Raw genomic sequence first — 21,832 nt, forward strand, 5'->3', positions numbered from 1 at the left:
TTTTTTTTTCCTTTTTTTTTTTTTTTTTTTGGTACCGGGGACTGAACTCAGGACCTCATGCTTGCAAGGCAGGTGCTGGAACCACTGGGCTAAATCCCTGGCTCTCCTTTGTTACATAATTTTTATTTTTTTCCTGAATTTAAGAATTGCTTAATTTTTTAAATTTCATTTTAGTCTGAGCTTTCTCTCACTAATTACTCACCATTTAATAGGGCCAATGTCTTCTCAGTACAGATCAGAGTTTCATTTTTCTTTTGGCAATACATCTCCCATTACCTCCTCTATAACTCCTGAGAGCTGTCCTGGTCTGCTGCACTGTTGGTCCCTTGGAATTTTCCCTCATTAATATCCTTTGGAATTTGCTTTACCTCTGTCTTGCATTTAGATACTCATCTCATGGGTGAAATGTCTTCTGCTTTCTCTTTTACTCTCACTCCTTTCTGTACAGAAAGTACTATGAAGGACAGTATAAAACTTATGACCTCATACTTCTGAAAATATTTTACTTCCATGTTTAATTGATAATTCAGCTAAGATAAAATTCTAAGTAGGAAATAGTTTTCTAAGGGATTTTCAAGACATTGCTTCAAAGGTTTTAATTTGTTTCCATTCTTTGTGTTAGTGATATCCTATGCCATGCTCATCCCTGTGGTCAAGAGTTATTTTGGCTGGAGATATTGGGTTTGTCTTTTAAACTCCTGTGTCATCCACAGCCACCCTGGGCCAGTGGAGTAAGTTGCTGAGAGAGACCAAAGATGTACCCATGCCTAGTGAGAGACAAGGGTTATTAAAGGATCAACAGGACATGATAGGGTTAATTGAGACTTACTAGCAGAAAAGGATAGATTCTAATGAAAGTGGGTCAGACAGGAAAGCTACTAGAAGGTACTTGCAATGTCTAGGAGCCATAAACTGGATTAATCAGAAAGTCTGGGATCATAAGTTTGGACAGGGTAATCCCCAGAGAGAGCTTGAAGTATTCAGTTGGAGCCAACTTAAATACAGCACTAGACACTGCTCTGTTCTCCCCAAGTAGTTATTGCAATGAAGGGGCTGTTATACAGTGGCATCATTAGCTTGCTTTGGTCCATTTTATGACCAGCACTCCCAGGAAAAGCTGACTTCACATCTGGTCAGGAAGGCGTTTTCGACAGCAACACTAAAGTATCCAGTTTTCAGCACGGCTCAGATATTACTTATCTGTACCTTCCAGCTATCCTCGTACAATGTTCCTTTGATTTGTCGAGAGTTTTGGGAACACAAAAGGGCCAAAGTTTCAGGGACACAACGTTTAATGCCCTAGTTGTTTTCTTTTCAGGGACAATAAAGCTACAAAATCTGAAATTTATAATTGTCCTAAAATTTACGCTTTTCCTCCACTGTGCTAGATACTTTCAGTCTGGACATTTGGCAATTTCATGTTTTTTTGTGTTTTTTTTTATAATCTCTTCCTCCCTCCACCTCCTCTTACTCTGTATTTTCACTGTTTTTCTCCTTCTACACCTTCTACTATTTGAATAACGGACATCTTTTCCCATGGTAATTTTCTTCCTCTGTCCTCACTCCTCAGAGTACAGCTATTTGGTTTGCTTCTGCCTTTAACTATCATATTTGTCCTCCATATATGTGGCCTCCATATATATTGATTATCGATTAGTATTTGAAAACAACAATGATAAGCTAAACTCTGTATCCTTGTGTAGGACTTATTTAATGGAAGACTTCTTCATAAGGGTGATTGAGCAGGGACTAGATATTTTTCAGATGGCTCAGAACTATGGAAAACCTGCTAGTTATCCTAGGCAGTGATCATTCATCCACCTATCTGTTGCATGGAAAATAGAAGCTTGGCTACTGGCCAGATGGAATTGAGAGTTTCGCTGTTTAGTATGGAGATTTTTTTTTTTTCACTTAATATCCCTAGTTTGTAGTTTGGCCTCCCTGCCTTCAATGTATCTGTCCCGACTTGCTAGATTCAATGGACTCTTTAAGTGAGAATGGCGATGTGTCTCTGGGGTCTAACTTAAATACACTTTAAATCAAGTGTTCACACTTTCCTAGCATTTGGCTCTTCCCCACTCCTGTTAGTATCTTGCCTGAGGCTCTCCAGGAAAGTGTGGCCAGGATTCGCTTGCTTTTTTGAAGACATATATGGTTATGTTTCTAATTTCTTCTGATTCAGTGACCATTTACTTATCTACTGTTTCATTTTCAATTTTTATTGAACTCCTTCTTATTATCAAATCTCTCCAACCTCTTCATCCTTGTGGATTATCCCTTTTTCTTCTCCATTTTAAAATCCTTTTACTGTCATTTCATGGATGTGTTGAGAATAAATGAACTTTGAATGAGTAAGTGAATTTTAAGGAGATACATTAACAAACAAGAACTATTTTGTCCTCAGTTATTTTCAAAGGGATCAGAAGTTTCTAAGGGAAGAGTTTTACTGTTCTTTATTTTCTATTCTATCCAAGACACTGCTAAATATATTCAACTCTTATTTACATTCCTTCCACTCTGTGCAAAGGTCTTGTTTTCTTTGAAGCTATTGTGTCCCATAGGATTATGAGCAGGGAGGTAGAAGTCTTTGTTCAGAATTCAATGAGTTCATAGTCAAACTGTGTGGGTATGACAGGGCACTTGTAAGAGGAAGGTATTTTGACCCTTTTGATTTTTGTTCTGTAGTATTGAAATTAACATAATTAGGGGTATCCAAGCATAACACTCTAATTTATGTGGAACTCAGAAGGGCAAATTTATTTTGGCTTTCTCTTATCTAATAAACACATAGAAAGAAATCCAGCAAAGTTTCTAACAAAGACTTCGCTGGAAATGTTTTCCTCTACTCTTGTAGCATGCAATTTACTTTCTGAGAAAGGACATGTGGCTCCTGTGGTAATTTGTCTAAGTTAAGTAACTATAGTTATGAACTCTTTTGTTCTTATAAGAAAAAAAGTCATTACTTTATGTTGTCCAGTGACTGAAATTATTCCAAGCCCCCTTATTACAATGGGAATCTTTTTTTTTTCCTCCTCAGAATTTAAAGAACACAAGATAAATTATTACTGGGATTCCCAGAAGGTAGAGGTTTCCTCATAATAAAATCTCAGAAAATCCAAACTTAAGACACTTGTTTTATTATGATTTTTTCCCCAAAAGCTTTTATCTTCTTGATTATATTTTATTGAGTCTCTTATTTTTCTTACTTTTTGTTCCTCATTCCACAATTATTTCCAGGAAAAATCACTGAATGCTGCAGTTAGATAAACTTAAAGTTATATCATTTACATACAGGCAAAAGCTAACTATGAAGGGCTGACACATTTTCATTGAGTTGCAAGTTCTTTTGATGATATCACCTTATGGTAACTGCAGTGGCAAAGATGGGAAGAAATCTTTCCCAGCTTTGGATGTTGTGATTTTTTTGTGGCAGGAGTCAATATCCTGCAAAATGTTCACATTGTCCTCATTTATTCCCCAACATAAATGTTTCCTCTATGTTCCTACAGATACGAATATGAATCTACAGTTTCACTTTCAAGCAACATGTCCTCCAACAGTTTCTTGTGTACAGAAAATGGAACTGAGATTTCAAGACCAACACAGGACCCAGCAGGTTGACTATTTTTTATTGCTTTCTGTTCAGTGAATTTCAAACTAAGTGCTTTCTGTTCCAGAGCTTTGAATGAGATATTAAGTGAGTAAGATAAAAGAACCAAAGATACTTTCCCCTCTTCAGGAATTCTGGAAGGGATCACAGAGGGGAACAGGCATGTCTAATAATACAGAATGTTATTTTTCTTATAGTTGCATCTATTATAATTTCCTTCTCTATTCCTTAAAAATGGTTATTTAAAAGATACCCATCCTAGGATCACTGTAAAGTTAATCCCAGATAGGAAAATGTCTTAGGAGAATGGATTTATGGTCATGATTTCATTTATGGAGCAAAATTCAAAAGATTTGTGATATACCACTGATGTTCTGCAGCAAGGAAAGCAGATGAGTATGCTAAGGTTCAGAATTCCTCTATTCCCTTTCCACTACTAGCAACTTATCTTTCTGTCCCTTCTCCCCTCTCTAGCAGAGACACTGCTTCACAAGCTAACACAATAGCAACGCCCTTCTAATATCCTGCAATCCGGGCATCCAGGTGTTGGCTGCTGTCTCTTTGTAGCTCAGGGAACTAAAGAATCTTGGTAATACTTAGTCTGGAGGTGACTCTGCAGACTTACTTCAGGTTAGAACATCTCCTCCATTGCAGGGGACTTTTTTCTGCTGGATTCATGTCACCAGTAATCCCCAAGACTGGGAATTTCACTGCTACTATAGAACAGTGGGAACCAACATAATTTCAGAGTTAAGGAATAGCTGTCTCAGAAACTCTAATCAAAAACATCTCCCCACGGAAACAAAGGGAAACAGAGACATCAACAGTGGTCTGTGTACATTTCTTTTATTTTAATTTGTTTTTATTGGTGCATGTTACCGGTACAGACTAATGAGATTCATAGAGCTATATTCGTCCGTGCATATAATATCTTTTTGTTATTTCATCCCTGTTCCTTCCTTTCTCTTCTCTCCAACCTCCTTCCCTGTTACTAGAAAACTACCTTTTAGTTTTTTGTCCTCTCTCCTTTCTCTTTGTATTTGTTTTTATCTATTTATTTTTGGATTTCTTACATAAGAGAAAGCATGTGACTTTAAATTTTCTGAGACTGGCTCACTTCACTTAACATGATAGCCTCCACTTTCATCCATTTTCCTGCAAATTACATGCTTTTCTTTGTTATAGAAAAATAATATTCCATTATATATGTATATGTAACATATATCCTGCATTTATGTATATATATATATATATCATATATCCTCCACGTTATACCCCTCAATACTTACTTTATCCATTACTTTACTTTATTCCACATTTACTTTATCCATTAATCAATCTATTGTTAGTCATCTCTATATTCATTTATTAGGATGGTTTTTATAAAAGACTCAGGCAGCTGCCGGGTTTATCAAAATCTTCCCACACCTTGGTTTAATTCCAGGAAAATGTATTGATCTTTTCATCGCCTGATATTTACATTTTGTCCTCGAATAGGCATAAAATTTGCCTATGACCTTTAGACCCAAAACATTATGCTCACCAGAGCATTATGCTGAATACCTAGAAATAGAGGCTATGATTTTTTAAAATTGTAAATAAATGAGATAGATCTCATGAGAAATTTTCCAACCCAGCTGTGCTCTGGACACTCACCTGTATGGGCAGCATTTAGCCAGTTTCTAGGAGGTGAGAGTACATTGGCCTTCTATTCCCTGAAAACATGACCTCATAGAGTTTCCCCAGGGTTTGACAGCTTTTGGGGGGCTTAGAACTACAATGGCAAATGTCACAGTGTGTGACCACAGTGGCTTAGAGGATAGAATTACTTGGAGATAAGACTTAGTTCAATCACCAAGAGGCCCCAAAGTGCTATCTCAACTGAGATCACCTAGTATTAAGGAGAATTGCAGGAGAAGCCCTGAAGCCAAGAATTCTCCAGTTTTTATTTAGAATATCAGTGGAAGAGACAAAAGCAGAAGAAAGTTGGAAAAAGGAGCTGTCTCAAGACTAGACAGTTTTCTTGGAGAAAAGGGAAGACACAACATCTTTCACAAATCTAAACTTCCTGTTGTTTAACCATTCATTTTTCATAGAATCTGTGTCCTTTTGCCCCACATTTTAACCATTCACTCTTCTCAGAGCCTGTGTACTTTTGTTCCATAATTTAACCATTTATTCCCTGGCTAAGTTCCGCACATTTCTCCTTTTTTTGTTTTATAGAATCAGGCTTGGGGAGAAAGAAAGAAATATAGCGTAGATGGGTACTGGGCTTGATGTAGGAAAGTCATTCATGGCCTCAGCACAGTATCCACCAGAACAGCGTACAAAGGCCCTGGAGGACTGTAAGAAGAAACAACCAAAACATAAGTCTAGGAGTAATAAAAATCCAAATTTGAAGGCTGAGGCCAGAAAACCAATTTGGGGGGTTCAGCCAGTAGGCAATATCATCAAGGTGACTTAAGATGATATTGTGAGCTTCCCTTTGTAAATTATGAAGTGGGGCTTGTAGTCCGCTCTGAAGATTAGTAGTGTCTCCATCCAGATTTGTATAAAAGACCCCTTGGAGAAGGTGTTGGACTTCCTCTTAGGACTCTGAATGGTTAAATGGGATAGATGAGATACACACAGACTGGCTACCAGCACCACAACTAAGATAACTGTGTGGCCAAAGAACTTGGTGATGTGAGTTGAGCCAGCTGACTGTTGCCTTAAAGGGCCTCAAGTTACAGGAAGAATTTTTTATCAATGTTGGTCTCAGTTAGCTGTTCAGAAGTAATATTCTAGAAATAGCTGTTAGTTTGAGCAGTTTGAATGGAATGATTTAAGGTAACTGCAATAGTTGTTGTAGCTGTCTCATAATGAATGTCCAGTAAACATTTTTGTCTGATAAGTTTAAGTGTTGAGGCAATTTGTTCAAGGGCTTGATTTTTTCACCCATTCTCTTATGAGATCGGTAGGGAACCAAGCTTTGGTCCATTGTCTGAGTACCATAATGTGAATAATGTTTAATTGAGAGATGTTAACCATTATTTATATATCATTCAGCTACTAAATGATAAGGACTAAAGTAACTACTATCAGTGATACTGGAACTATGTATAATAGAAATTCTTTTGTCAGGAAATACCATTTTGGGGTAACAGGTGCCAATGACTGGAACAGCCAGAGTGGCTGAAGTTCCCCCCACAGTCCCATAAGGGACTGAGAGGTGGTGGTTAAGTTTATCTGTATATGAGGTGTCATTAGAGCAAAGAGGAGAGCTTGGGTTTTTTGTGTAACTCTATCTAAGACAGGTGGGGTAAGAACATGAGCCCAGTAAGCCACGTCACTTACTTGAGAGACATATGTCAGCTAAAGAGAACTTTTATCCTTATAATTTTGGAATTGCGAGCGACTTACACAATCTTTTTAAGGAACAGGTTTTCAAGAGTGAAGGAAATTCTTGTGCTTTGCAGCATCTTTTCAGCTGCGTGGTGAGTTGTTTTTCTGTACTGCTATGAAATTTTTGGACTCACACTGTAGAAAATGTAAAGTCTTATTAAAGTCTTGGTCCATATTTGCCTGTTTTGTTTTATAGGCTGAGTTTTGAGGAGCACTGCATGTCTTGCTTTTTGTCATTGATCAGTCTAGGTATGTTGGCTGGCCATGCAGAAAACTTGTGTGTAGTGTTCATTTTAGAAATGGGAGTTATGGCCCGTGTCAACCAAAGAGGAGGGCTGAGACCTGGGAAGAAGCGATGAATAGAGTCAAGCCCATACCCCCATAACCTTCTCTGAGCAGCAAGGAGCTTTTAGAAGGAATAGTCTGGGCTCAATCAAACTAACATGATCAAAGCTCAAAATTACCAAGCATAAAGTTTTTTTTCTATAAATTTGATCCACCACAAGCCCTTTTTCAATATATTTGAGCCTTCCTGTTCTGCTGTAATCTCTTTCTAGGAGGCAAAAAACTTTTATCACACAAAATCTTCTCAAACCAACAATGTAGCTCTTATACTTATAGCTTTCTTTATATATATTTTTAATCTATCCTAATTACTATAAAATTTCTATAACAAATTGGGTCTGGCCACTTAGATTTTAAGATGTCCTGTTTCTCTCTCCTTTTTTTCTTTATTGGGCTCAGATTGTTACTTTTATATTTGACTGTCTGCTGAGACTTTCAAATAACCTTGAATCAGTACTCTTATCTTCTACCAGCAAGAAGCAGTGAGAAGAACAAGTTAACCCTGTAATTACAGCTTAAGAATTTTATAACAACAAGAAATGTTTTAAGCATATTAAACAAAAGTACCAACTTAAATTGGAAGCCAAAAATAAAATTGTTAATCAGCTAAGATTGGTAACAATGGGCTCTTGTGACTGTGGGTTGGATTTCATGCCAGAGCAAGAGCATTTTATGATCGACTCCATTTTTTTCAGGAGTTGTATCTTTCAGGAGTGTGAGGAGTTGTGTCTTTCCTCTCACTTCTTGAAATAGGGCTCCCCTCTTTGTCAAATTTGGAGCGGCGCAGATTGGCTCAATGATATCCTTTTATACATTTAAGCCATTTTTGTTTGGTTTGATCTTTTTTCCTCTGTTTATTATTTTTACAATCCTTTTGAAGATGTCCCTCTCTCACAATGATAACATTCCCAGGACCTCAAAGCTGCAGCAAGAACTTGGGCTTTATGGGATCCTGTCCTTACATTTTACCAAGCTTTCATCATTTTAATAATACTTAAAATTTTTCCTTTAAGAAGTGTCAGGACTTTCTGACAACCAGAACTGGTATTTTTATATGATAGTTGAAGGATCACCACCTAGAGGCAATATCTATAATCTAATTTTCTATCTTGGCTCATTGATGAGGTTATTTGGTCATTGCAAGTTACTGTTTTATTGTTCTTGCATTATTTTCGCTGTTACTCAAACAACAATTTGGGATATTCTATGGCTTCTATATGGATGGAGTATTAGACGGAGTGGGCTACTCAAAAATGGGGTGGGACGCATCTCCCTCTCTCCTAGGGCCTGTTGAATGCAGGAGCAGAACTTTCTGGTGAGCCCTGACTGTAAGAGAAGTGAATTTACTTGTCTAGACACTAGACTCCAGAGGCAGCAAAAGCAAGGCCTTGATGTATACTGTTGTAAAAGCAGCCACGATAGGCACACTGGAGTTGAGCAGCAGTGTTCTTTTATTTTTAATCATAAGAGTTTGTCCCCACATTGTAGGATTTTTCATCCCATTTTTATGTCTAACTTTTGAATATCAGTTAAAAACTTTTAAATTATTGCATATAGATAACGATAAGGATTGTATTTGTAAAACCAATTTTGCTACCATTTTGTTTGCCTAAAAACCTGAATGAAAACATGACACCAGCTTTAAAGGCATCTTTTCTTTTACCAACTGATTTAAATTAGCCCACTATTAAGCTATGTAAACCAAAAAGCATTTGGATTAATATCATGAGTGTCTATTTAGCTAAAAATCAATTTAAGTTAGGACTTTTTGGGTAAATATATATGTGTGTGTGTGTGTGTGTGTGTGTGTGTGTGTGTGTGTGTGTGAAAGTTAACACGAGGAAAGAAACATATATATTAGCCTAAATATGACTTTTATATTACCAGACTTTAAAGCTTTTATTTGCAAGTGCCCTCTAAATCTATTAGTTTTTATTCTGTAATGAACTTCATTCTGGATCATTCTCTTAAGAACCAGAAGTTTGCAAGGGCAAAAATAAAAGGAAAAATAAGAGTCACACAAGCTCAAAAATCTTGAATGAAGCAGCTGTAAGTACCTTATCCAGTTAATAAACAAATTAACAGGCAAATGACCAGATAAGGTAATATACGCAACACATAAAAGAGTAATATTTAATTGGAGTGCACTCTAAAATGTTTTTGGCATTGCTCTGAACCTTTATAACAATACTGATAGGAGTTCCAATTTTTTTGATAGTTTTATGCCAGTTTAGCACACATTTTTGGCTTGACTTTTGTTGCTTTGCCCCTTTTTTTCTTCTCTCATTTTCTCTTTTTCCTTATTTATTTATTCATTCATTCATTCATCCTGGAGTCAGATTTTTTTAAGAGACATTGTGAATCTTGCTTACATGTTTTTCCTTCTTAAAATTTGACCCATTTCGTAGGCAAAGCATGAGGAATGAAAGTAAAACAGCCAAAAGAAAACCAAATGAACTACTCACTTAGCTATTGGACAGTTAAAAGACCTCTGCGCTGATAACCCAAACCTTCGATCTCACTGGAAAAGTGCCAGGCTATCCCACGGCTGACTATGTTCCCTTGGCAGGATTATGAATCAGATGCTTCCTGTTCTTCTTCCAGACTTGGAAGGTCGTTCCACCAATCTGCAGCAGGCAGTTTTTCTTCACATGGGGCACCACTGGTCACACTGCACAACCGTGGTGGCATAGAGGATGAATGATCACTCGGAGATGAGACTTAGTGCAGCGATCGAGGGGCACAAAGGGGCTATCTCAACTGAGAGCACCCAATGAGTGAGTCTCCCAGGAGAAGCCCCAAAGCTGAGAACTCTTCAGGTTTTATTTAGAATATCGGTGGAAGTGGCAAATGTAGACGAAAAACAGTTTGTGAAAGAAGCCATCTCAAGGATGAGCAGCTTCCTTGAGGAAAGCAAAGTGATAATGGCCAGCCACAACCTGCTTCACTAGCCTAAACTTCTTGTTGCTTCAGTATTCATTTCTCATAGAAACACGTGTCTCTGCCCTGCAGGTGAGCCATTCACCTCTCCCTGGGCTGGTGTGTTTTTGCTTCACAATGTAACCACTCACTCCTTGGCTCAGTCCCTCACAGGCAAAGACACAGATATTCATCCCAGCGTTCTCTCCTTTTCCCTTTCAATTCCCTGTGGTCTAGTATTATTGTACTATTAATTAGCTGCGACTCCAGTGACCGAAGTGAATTAATTTAAACTTATTTGACATGAGAAAAGGGAAAAAATGGAAACAAAGTCTTTGTAAATAGGGAGAGGTGGAGGGGTTGAAGCGAGGTGAGTGGAGAAAAATAAGAACTAAGATATAACATGTAAAGGCACAAATTCCCAATGATGAATGTCATCGTATTGTATACCTGATATGTACCAATAAATGAAGAACGAATAAAAAAAGTTATTTGATGGTCACAGTATACAATAGGCTCTTTAGGAAAAAAAAATAGGTATGATCACTACCCAGAGAGATAGTTTTAGTTTCTATGAAGTAATCAAAGTTGTAGGGAATCAAACTTCAGGACAACGTATGTTTAAACCTTATATAGAATAAATTATAGAGGATTTTTTAGTGTATTACGAGTGTGTTTTTTTTCTCCCCCGAAGTTGTACAGGAATAGGGTAGCACTCTAACAGCTAACTGGTTCCAGGCCTTGCTGGTAAACTGAATCTCTGAGGGTGACAGGAAATCTTGCTTTTTAGAGTTTGTCAATTTCTATGGTGTAAATACTATTAAACAACCAATGTGTTGGCACTAAGTACTAAATGAAAAAGTATGTGTAGTAATCGCTCTCATTTGAGTAGTTACTGGCTGAAGCATACCAGTTATACTTGTCTGTGTCTAAACATTCTCCCTCCTCTCAAAAAAAAAAAAAAAAAAAAAAAAAAAAAAAAAAAAAAAACAAGAACAAGTTATTCATTGCTGACATAGTAATATAAGTTACTGAGAAGGGGCCATGGTGATAAAGGAACCGAAATACAGAAAATTACAAATTAAGTATCACTAACACTTTACTTTCAAAGCACTAATGCTGTTGTTTTTGTCTGTTTTAATACAGCGTGTGTGAAAGAAGTCAAATCATTCATGTGGGTGTATGTACTAGTGGGAAATATCATACGTGGAATGGGTGAGACACCCATCATGCCTTTGGGTATTTCCTATATAGAAGACTTTTCCAAATCTGAGAACTCTCCATTGTATATTGGTAAGCCTGAGAATCTACCTTAGCTCCTTTTGAGGACAGCAAGTTCCTTGCGAGGAGAAATTGTTCATTTGGACTCAATATTTCCAGAATGATGAGCCAAGTGCCTTGGCATATTGGACCAAGCTCTTTGAATGGAGCAATTATATGCTCACTCCCAATAAGCCACTTTTCTACTGATCTTTTGTTATGGAAAAATACCACAAGTCTAGTGCCCTTTGAGTCCTATGAATCTTGTATATCCTTGATGTCACACTATGTCCACCTGTTGAGACTTACCAGGATTTTTGCTAAAATGTTCCTTAGATTCAAATCACTATTTTCACTACCTACAGTTTTATTCATTTCCATTACTTATCCAAAAGTTACTATTCTTTATTATTCATTTTATATCTAGTAATTTATAATCTCTTATACACATTCTCACTGTATAATCTTTTTCAAATACTGTTTAAGTCATCTGTGCACTACAATGTTCACAACAGTCACTGGCTTCTTATTTATTAAATCTGATCTTGTATTTATCATGGCTCTGCACCCTACTAATCTGTGTAGTTTTCTATACAGTTTTCCTTCATCTGACTTCACACTTTTAGTTATGAGTCTTGAAACTACCTTTGTAAAATCCATGCCTCACTTGGCCTACAGTCAATTTAAATCCTACCTTCTTAGATGACTCACAGCTTCCTAGTCTTAATTTATTACCAAAATTTGCTTAGATTCTTTAGTTGTTTCATCTATATTTGATCATAAAATCATAAATGACTGTAGTGATAGTTTTCTATTAATGTAGACACATATTTTTGACAGCCAAAAAAGTCAAAGTGGGTGATAGAAAATAGTAAGAAGCTGGGTGTGGTGGTGCATACCTTTAATCCCAGCACTCTGGGAGGCTGCAGTAGGAGGATAACAAATTCAACCCCAATCTAGCCAATTTGTCAATTTAGAAAGATCCTGCTCAAAATTAAAAAGGTGAATCATGACCAAGTCGGATTTATTCCAGAGATGCAAGGGTGGTTCAACATACGAAAGTCAGTGAATGTAATACATTATATTAACAAAGTCAAGGACAAAAACCATATGATCCTCTCAATAGATGCAGAAAAAGCATTTGATAAAATTCAACACCCATTCATGATAAAAACCCTGCAAAAAATTGGAATAGATGGTCTATACCTCAATTTAATAAAGGCTATTTATGAAAAACCATCAGCCAACATCATATTGAATGGCCAAAAACTGAAAACCTTCATGTTAAAATCAGGAACAAGACAAGGATGCCCACTATCACCACTTCTCTTCAATATAGTTCTGGAAACATTAGCCACAGCAATTAGACAAGAGAAAGAAATTAAAGCAATAAAGATAGGAAAGGAAGAAGTTAAACTATCATTATTTGCTGATGATATGATACTCTACATTGAAGATCCAAAAAACTCCACCAAAAAACTTCTAGACTTAATTGACAGATTCAGTAAAGTATCTGGATACAAGGTGAATACCCAAAAATCAATAGCCTTTCTATACACAAATAACAGACAGACAGAAAGAGAAATAAGGGAAAAAATTCCTTTTACAATAGCATCCAAAAAAATGAAGTATCTAGGAATCAATCTAACAAAAGAAACAAAAGATCTCTACACTGAAAACTACAGCACTCTGAAAAAAGAAATCGAAGAGGATATAAAAAAATGGAAAGATATCCCCTGCTCCTGGGTAGGAAGAATCAACATAGTGAAAATGGCCATACTACCGAAACTGCTATATACATTCAATGCAATGCCAATTGAAATTCCAACACTATATTTCACAGAACTAGAAAAAAGAATCCAAAAATTCATTTGGAACCACAAGAGACCTAGAATAGCAAAAGCCATTATAGGCAACAGTCACATGGCACCAGGTGTAACAATTCCCAATTTGAAACTATACTACAAAGCCACTGTGATAAAATCAGCATGGTACTGGCAAAGAAATAGGCCTGAGGATCAATGGAACAGACTGGAAGACACAAAAACAAATGCAGATGTACTCAGCTACCTCATCTTCGACAAAGGAGCTCACCATCCTCAGTGGAGGAAAGATAGCCTCTTTAATAAATGGTGTTGGAAAAACTGGATATCAACCTGTCACAGATTAAAATTAGACCCTTATCTTTCGCCATGCACTAAATTAAAATCCAAATGGATTAAAGATCTAAATATTAAAACAGAAACATTAAACTTGCTGGAAAGTAAGTTAGGCAGAACTCTGGAAGACATTGGTATAGGAAAAGACTTTATGAACAAATCCTCAGTAGCACGGGAACTAGCAGAAAGAATCAACAACTGGGATCTCATCTTACTAAAAAGCTTCTGTACTTCAAAAGAAACCATTAGCAGAACTAAGAGACAATCTACAATGTGGGAAAAAATTTTTACCAGCTGTACCTCAGACAAAGGACTATTATCAAGGATATATAAAGAACTCAAAACAATCAGTCCCCCCAAATATAAAGACCCGATCCAAAAATGGGCATCCGAAATGAACAGACATTTCTCATACAAAGAAGTGAAAGCAGCAAGAAAATATATGAAAAAATGTTCCACATCACTGGTCATTCGAGAGATGCAGATGAAAACAACACTGAGATTCCACCTCACCCCACAAAGAATGGCTGCTATCAAGAAATCACACAATAACAAATGTTGGCGGGGTTGTGGGGAGAAAGGAACCCTCCTCCATTGTTGGTGGGAGTGCAGACTAGTGCAACCACTATGGAAATCAATATGGAGATACCTCAAAGAGCTTGGACTGGAGGTTCCATTTGACCCAGCCATCCCTCTGTTGGGTATCTTTCCAAGAGAACTAAAAGAATCATATCACAGAGAAGTATGTGCACCCATGTTTATAGCGGCACAGTTTGTAATAGCTAAATCTTGGAAACAACCTATTTGCCCATCCGTTGGAAACTGGATAAAGAAGTTGTGGTTTTTCTATAAAATGGAATATTACTCAGCCATAAAGAGCGAGAGAATAGATTCATTCATAGGAAAATGGATACATATTGAAGATATACTCCTAAGTGAAATAAATAAGTCCCACATGTGTAAATACCAAATAGTTTCCCTGGTGTGAATATTCTGCAACAATGCATAAGATTCTAATAAGATTACTGACATTTAGAAATGGGAGGAAAGGAGCTAAAGGTGTAGGGAAGGTGTGATACGTAGGGGAAGAACAAAAAGGGAAAAGAAAAAAATGTGAGAGAATGAAAAGATGAAAATAAAGTGTTTGTAGATGGGGAGGGGAGGAGGGGGTGAAGGGAGGGCAGAGGTAAGGGGAAAAAAATGAGAATCAAGACTTGCCATGTAAAGGTACATGATCCCAAAAATGAATGTAACTGTACTGTATCCCTAAATGTACCAATAAACTCAATAAAAAAAAAATTAAAAAGGTGGGAGGCAGGGGATGTAGCATACAGCAAAAGCCTTAGGTTCAAATTCCACTACCACACACACACACACACACACTCACAGACATATACATAATTAAGATAGATTTTTAAAAATTTTTTGTTTTGTTTTTGTTACAAGGGATTGAACTTGGGACCTTGTGCTTGCCAGGCAGGTGGCAGCACCACTGAGCTAAATCCTCCTCCCAATAGATTAAAAATTTTAAATCACTAAGTCATTGCCCTAAATAAGTTTTGACACTTTTTCAGGATTCACTAATATTGCAATAATCATTTTCAGTATTTTTAATATTCAATATTTTCAAATTCTTTTACATACTTTTATTGAAAGAATGCAAGCATTCTTTGACAATAAATTAACACCTTGCTGGCTGTGATGGTGTATCCCTGCAACCCCAGCACTTAGGAGGCTGAGGCAGAAGGACTGCCACTAATTCAAGGCCAGACTGGACTGCATAGTAGTTTAAGGCCATCCTGAACTACATAACAATGCCCTGTCCGAAAACAAAAATAAATAAATAAATACCTTTCTACGATACATATTACTTTACCCAAAAATTACCAAGATGCATAATATAGTTTCTTGGTGTACAAAGCTGAACAAACTATAGGTCCATATAAGCTTAATAAATATATAATTATATTACTATCTTATATATGCATTGCATATGTACAATGAAATAACTAAATCGATAGATATAAATCAAGAAAACAGTTCCATGGATAGTTCTGGGGTTTAGGAGAGAACATAAAAGCTAGATAAAAAGTTTGAGCATTATCTATCCAGAAGCAATACAGATACATACATACATAAATACGTAGTGGATCTAGCACAGAATGCTGGGGCATACATCTGTCTAATCAGTAAGTAAGAGGAAGAAAATTCAAAGGAGCAATCAAGAGGGGAAAATGAAGCAAATATATAGTTTTAGGAGGAAAATGACAAAAGAGAACTTGCCCAGCAATGTCCAATGATTTAGAGTTAGGAGGACAGAGATCAAAAGTAGATTCTGAATTCATGACAAAGATATCACTGTGCCACTTGAGCATTTTGAGTAAAATGTAAGAAGGTTTGAGAAAATTGAGTTCGAGATGAGGAAGCAGAGGCAGAGAAAGGAGAGAAATGAGCGTGGGTATGAGGTAGTATAGGAAACGTTGGATGGGAGAGAGCAGAAAAACACAAAGCAGGGAGCAACTGGCACAGCAAGACCTCAGAGAAGACAGGGGAGATTGATTTTAAAAAGTCAAGTGTGTATGAAGTGCTTCAGCCCATAGAACTGTGGAGAAGGTGGAGGCAAAAGGCAAAGGCACTTTAAAATGCGAGAGGAAGAAATTTCAAGAAACTCATGTCTAGGTATTCAGTGATCAGGAAGAACATAACAGGGATCCTGAATTGTAGGGATTTCATGCGACAGCTGGAGATGTTCCAGTGCTGAAGAGGTCCAGAGAGGGAAGAGAGAGCAGATGAAAATAGGAGATGTGGCAGACGGAGGAAACCATGATAAAATCAGGGAGAAGTACAGTAATACTGAGGATAGATTTTTTTCCATGGGGGGGAAGTTGCAAATTGGAGATTTCGAGCAGGCCTTTTTTGAGGAATACATCACAGGAGATTTATCCTCCCCCCAGTGGCCTGAAGACCTTCTACTAGGCCCCACTCTTCAAAGTGTCTCCACCTCCCTGTAGGACCAGCCCTCGACCACATGGGCTCTTCAAAGGGATGGAGGTGGAGGCTCTCCAGGTCAAACTACAGCAACTTCTTTCTCAATGTAAACAGAAACAGATGTCACTCATATGCACACAGAATTAATTTCATTATCAGTTGAGACTCTACATGTAAAATACCTGAAGCCCCTGTGGATATAGTCATACCGCAGAGTGCTTGAATGCCAAGGTAGTATGTACAATCAACAGCATCACCAACAAAACAGAGCTAAAATGTAAGGCAAAAACAAGTCAATATTAATGCTTTTTGTGGAACCAGAACGTTTTATATGAGTATCTAACTTTAACTTTGTTTTTGTTTTCTCTTAGGGGTTATAGAAACAGGAACTATCATTGGTCCTTTGATTGGACTTTTGTTAGCATCATTCTGTGCAAACATTTACGTAGACACTGGGTCTGTAAACACAGGTAATTCAGGAAAACCTATTTACGTGGTGTCTAAAGTATGCAAAAACTCCCAGATATAGTGTTACATGCCTTATTTGGCCAAATATGGTTAGATTATCATTATGTAGGTAACAAAAAGGAGTAAACAGTTGAACAAGATAAAATGCTGACCTCCTGACTCAAAATCCATTGCTCTTTGTACTACATCTCAACCATACTTTTGGCTTCAAAAGACTTAAGTACATAGATTTCAATTTATTTTAATCAAGCAATTCCTTGTGGGTAATGTAATAAATCTTTCAGTTATTTAGTAAATAGCATTTATAAATGCCTTCCAACTTAGGATAATCAGAATGGTTTATTGCTGGTCGATATCACAATATAACATTGTCAAGTACATTTTAAATGAAATTAACTGATTCATAAAACAATTGTACATATTAATGGGGTATGATATAAGAGTTCAATACATATATACTATATCAAAACATTATATAATGTTTTCATCAAGTTAACAATATCTATTTCCTCAAAGATATGCTGTTTCTTTATGGTAAAAACTTTCAAAATCCTTTCTTTGAGCTTTCAGAAATATACAGTGCATAATTACAATTGACAGTCATTCTATTGCCCCAAAGCACACTAGAACATTTTCCTCCTATCTAACATTAAGTTGGTACCTCTTGATTAAGTTTTAGAAATGTCCTCATTATATATAAATTTTATACTTACACAAAACTTGAGGATTTCAATGGCTGTCTAACTCATACAGGAAATAATGATACAATCTAACAAATATATATATATATTTCTTTACAGATGATCTGACCATAACTCCTACTGATACTCGTTGGGTTGGTGCATGGTGGTTTGGCTTTTTGATTTGTGCAGGAGTGAATGTCCTCACTGCCGTTCCTTTTTTCTTTTTGCCCAAAACACTTCCAAAGGAAGGACTAGAGGATAATCCCGACATCATTAAAGAGGAAAAACACAGAGGAGAATTCAAGAAGGAAAAGCAAGGAATCACTAAAGGTAAATATAAACATTTTAAGTACTCTACTTTTTATTTTATGTGGATGTGTCTGTATTTTTAATCTAGTCCTACAATATGCTATTCTCTCTTAAGACAATCCACCATTAATAGTCACCAGTCAATAATGCCCAAGTATACTGATTTCACCTGTCTTATTACTTAGATGTCTTAGTTTCCCACCGAAACATATATTATGCTTTGAGTTTTGATTTAGCCATGCTTAAAAAAAACAAGACCAACATGGTACATGAAATATGACATAATTTGTAAGACGAATTAGATCATTGCTTATGTAACATTTTAAGTCAGTCTGCACACTCAATAAGCAAATATATTTTGTTCCACTTGCTTAAAAATCTATTTTACAGAGGAAAATTTTTTTTATAATTAACAAATTCAAACCAATGGCTATAATAGGGAAAACGTACATTTATTTTAACAGAATAGTTCTATAAGCAAAAGTTTGGCTTTCTGAAAGTTATGGCAGAAAAAGAAAATGTGATAGATGATATAGTTCTCTACATTTCATACCATAATGAGTAATAATTTTTAAGAGAAACTGTTCCCCAAGTAAAATTAGTTTTTAAAAAAGGAAGCGAGGGAGGGAGGGAAAGAAAGAAAGAAAGAAAGAAAGAAAGAAAGAAAGAAAGAAAGAAAGAAAGAAAGAAAGAAAGAAAGAAAGAAAGAAAGAAAGAAAGAAAGAAAGAAAGAAAGAAAGAAAGGAATTATCACTTTCAATTTTATGATACAAATAAAATTGAGCTACATAGAAATTTTCAAGTAAATGCAAGGACATATTTCATGTACCATGTTGGTCTTGTTTTTTTCAGCATAGCTAACTCAAAATTCAAAGCATAATATATGTTTCGGTGGGAAACTAAGACATCTAAGTATTTAGTATTGAAAAACACTGATTCTCCAACCTGATGTGCTTTGGAGTCTCCTAGGAAATTTTAAAAATTACTGATACTTGGGTGTTCCATGGTATTTTAAGAGGTCTAAACTAAATAATACAGAGTGTTGCCTGGGCATTGGAATTCTTAGATTGTTTTATTTCAAGAGTAGAGAGGGGCTGTTATCTTATCTGTAAAATGTGAATAATAATGGCACTTTTTATGTGGTTGTAATGTAAAGGTGAAAGCAATTCTGACATACATCAGTCTTATTATTTCTACTAGTATTGTATTTTTATTGTTAGTGTTGCAATTTTCACTATCATTCTTAAGCTATAGTACTGATTTACACAGAAATTTTATTAATAGCTACAAACTCACTTAAAACACCACTGAACATAACTTCATAGTTCTTGGTATGGTTGCAAACTAATTCAGAATCTTGGAAGTTCTCAGCATCATGACTAATAGTTCTCAAAGAGCTAATATACACTGATAAAGGGAATTAACACATAACATTATGGTCTGTGAGATTAGTTCAACTTTAAAACTATGAAGGAGTTTAGCATAGCATAAAATATACCAAAAATAAATTTAAACTGAGTCTCATCTATTAGGGCAAAGATATCAACAAATAAGAATACTTTGAAAATCTACATAATCTCTTCTATGTACTGACTCTGAAATATGAGTTCTATATCTAGAATTCATTATTTAATTAAAGTTGTGCTTCCTCCCTTACAGATGATTATTTACTTATACCTTATCCTTGAATGGATTTTAGGCTATTTATTAGCAAACCAGGTAGTACAAAACAAGTATTTCAAGACAGAGATCACTATGATAGGAAACATGAAAAGAAATAAAAAATGAGAATTTGAGCCAAAAGCTTCTGTGTGACTCAACTCATTTACTAAAGCAGGTCACAAATTTGCTCTGAGCCTTTTGAAACAGGGAAAAGATCTTGTTAAGTCATTTACATAGTCTTAGTATATACCCAGTGGATCAGCTGCTCTGGGACAGAGACCTGTACATTGGGATTGTTTAAAATATCTCCATAGGGTTCTAATGTGCATCTTGTTTTACACCACTGAAATGTTTCTTGAGAAACAGAAAAATTGTACTTGGGCAAGTTTTTAATCCCATCCATACCTCCATATATCTTCATTTTAAATGTTCAGGTTGATAATACAAATATTTTAATGTGTGTCTCTCTTTATCAAAGTAATTTCTTCCCAGACTTTAGAAATCATAAAAGTCAGCTTTCATTCTAGCTTATCTCTAGGGAAGAGAGAAATTTCCCAGAAGAAAAAAAAGAAGAAGAAAAAAATAAATGCTATAGGCAGAGTCACTGTTTTGGTCTCTGAAATTTTCCATTTTGATTTTAAACGAAATACATTATAGTGATGTATTGAAGGCAAACTACTGTGTTCTAGTTCTTATCTACAGTGGAACCATTGACTTTCAGAAGCTAAAGAATGTGTTCAACGATTTAGGAAAATGCCAGTTACAAAATGCAGAAACAAATTAGTTTGATGATGCTGTCCTTTCATTTCAGATTTTGTACCATTCATGAAAAGTCTCTCATGCAATCCAATTTACATGCTTTTCATACTTATAAGTGTGCTGCAGTTCAATGCATTTGTTAATATGTTCTCCTTCATGCCTAAATACCTGGAACAACAGTATGGAAAATCAACAGCAGAAGCAATCTTTCTCATTGGTATGTTTGCTTTTCTCTACTTTAATAGCTGACTTTCTTTGCCTCCCATGACATGGTGAACTACATGGTGGTGGGATTTATAAATTTCCTAAATTGAAGTCTTTTAGGATATTTCTCTCTGGTTAATTTCCTTTTTCTACTCTTCAAGGAAATCAAGAAAGAGTATGGAAGGTAATATCCTTTCTTCTCTCTTCTGCTCTCTTTCCAGAGTGCAAATTCATAATATTTATGAGAATCTTAGGGAATGCAAATATTACTCCATCACTAAAGAATCAATCTCTTAATTTAAAAAGGAATGCAGAATTAAATCATTAGGTTTCAACATTTTGCTCTGATTTTGTTCTTGGCTTCAGTTCGTGAAATCTGTATCCCTCTTAATTTCATTTCCTGGTCTCCCTTAGGTGTCTCTGCAGCCACAGACAGTACTGCTTTACTTGTTGTTACAGAACCCTAATCATTGTACCCTACCTTGGATTTTTCCAAGGAGATTTTTACTCTTTTGAAAAATTATCCAAAGTTACCTACACCTATGATAAATTTTAATAGCTGAGCCGCCCATCTCAGACACAATTGTATGAGTCTAGAATGGATAGATAATGAGCTCCTTCAAAAATATTATTCAGTGATCCAGATATTGGCATTGTATGAAAGACACCGAGGGCTACCTCTCTCTTTCTTTTCTTTTTCTCTCATTTATTATGAGTGAGGAGCAAAGTGACCTTTTAAAATTAAGCCGAATTCTTAATAACCAGAATGGGAATAAAGATCTAAAATATCATATGTATTTGTGATAGGTAGAAATTAATGAGTTATTCTTTAATTTTTGACTTGCTACTTCTATCTGCATCCCACGAAAATAGATTGATCCCTGCCTACAAGAAAGAACAGTCTTTCAGAATATACTGGGGCATTATGCGTCGTTTCAGAATGTCCCTGTGTGTCCCGAGTAACTAGATGGGGTTAAAGTCACTGCAAGCTAGACTTTATTAAAGAAGGAAAGAGGTCTTTCTCAAAGAAGACTTTTTAGACAAAAGTTCAAACGTATTTGTTAATTTGTTGTTGCTTTGTA

General features: G+C 36.0%; 1 protein-coding gene across 7 annotated transcripts in view; it reads left to right on the forward strand.

Moving 5' to 3' along the window:
• The window catches only part of Slco1a2 (solute carrier organic anion transporter family member 1A2), a 99,280-nt gene that overhangs the window by 59,786 nt on the left and 17,662 nt on the right, over positions 1-21,832 (forward strand). For 6 of the 7 annotated variants that reach the window (XM_010615725.2, XM_010615756.2, XM_010615729.3 and 3 more), the window contains 5 exons: positions 3,510-3,616; positions 11,405-11,551; positions 17,037-17,135; positions 17,934-18,146; positions 20,599-20,763. In XM_010615725.2, coding sequence (XP_010614027.1) covers positions 3,510-3,616; positions 11,405-11,551; positions 17,037-17,135; positions 17,934-18,146; positions 20,599-20,763 — 731 coding nt within the window. The remainder of the gene's footprint in view (positions 1-3,509; positions 3,617-11,404; positions 11,552-17,036; positions 17,136-17,933; positions 18,147-20,598; positions 20,764-21,832) is intronic. The other variant, XM_010615746.2, reaches the window with a different exon arrangement.

Source organism: Fukomys damarensis, unplaced genomic scaffold (assembly GCF_012274545.1).
Source record: "Fukomys damarensis isolate Sample0158 unplaced genomic scaffold, DMR_v1.0_HiC HiC_scaffold_19, whole genome shotgun sequence".
NCBI lineage: Eukaryota > Metazoa > Chordata > Mammalia > Rodentia > Bathyergidae > Fukomys > Fukomys damarensis.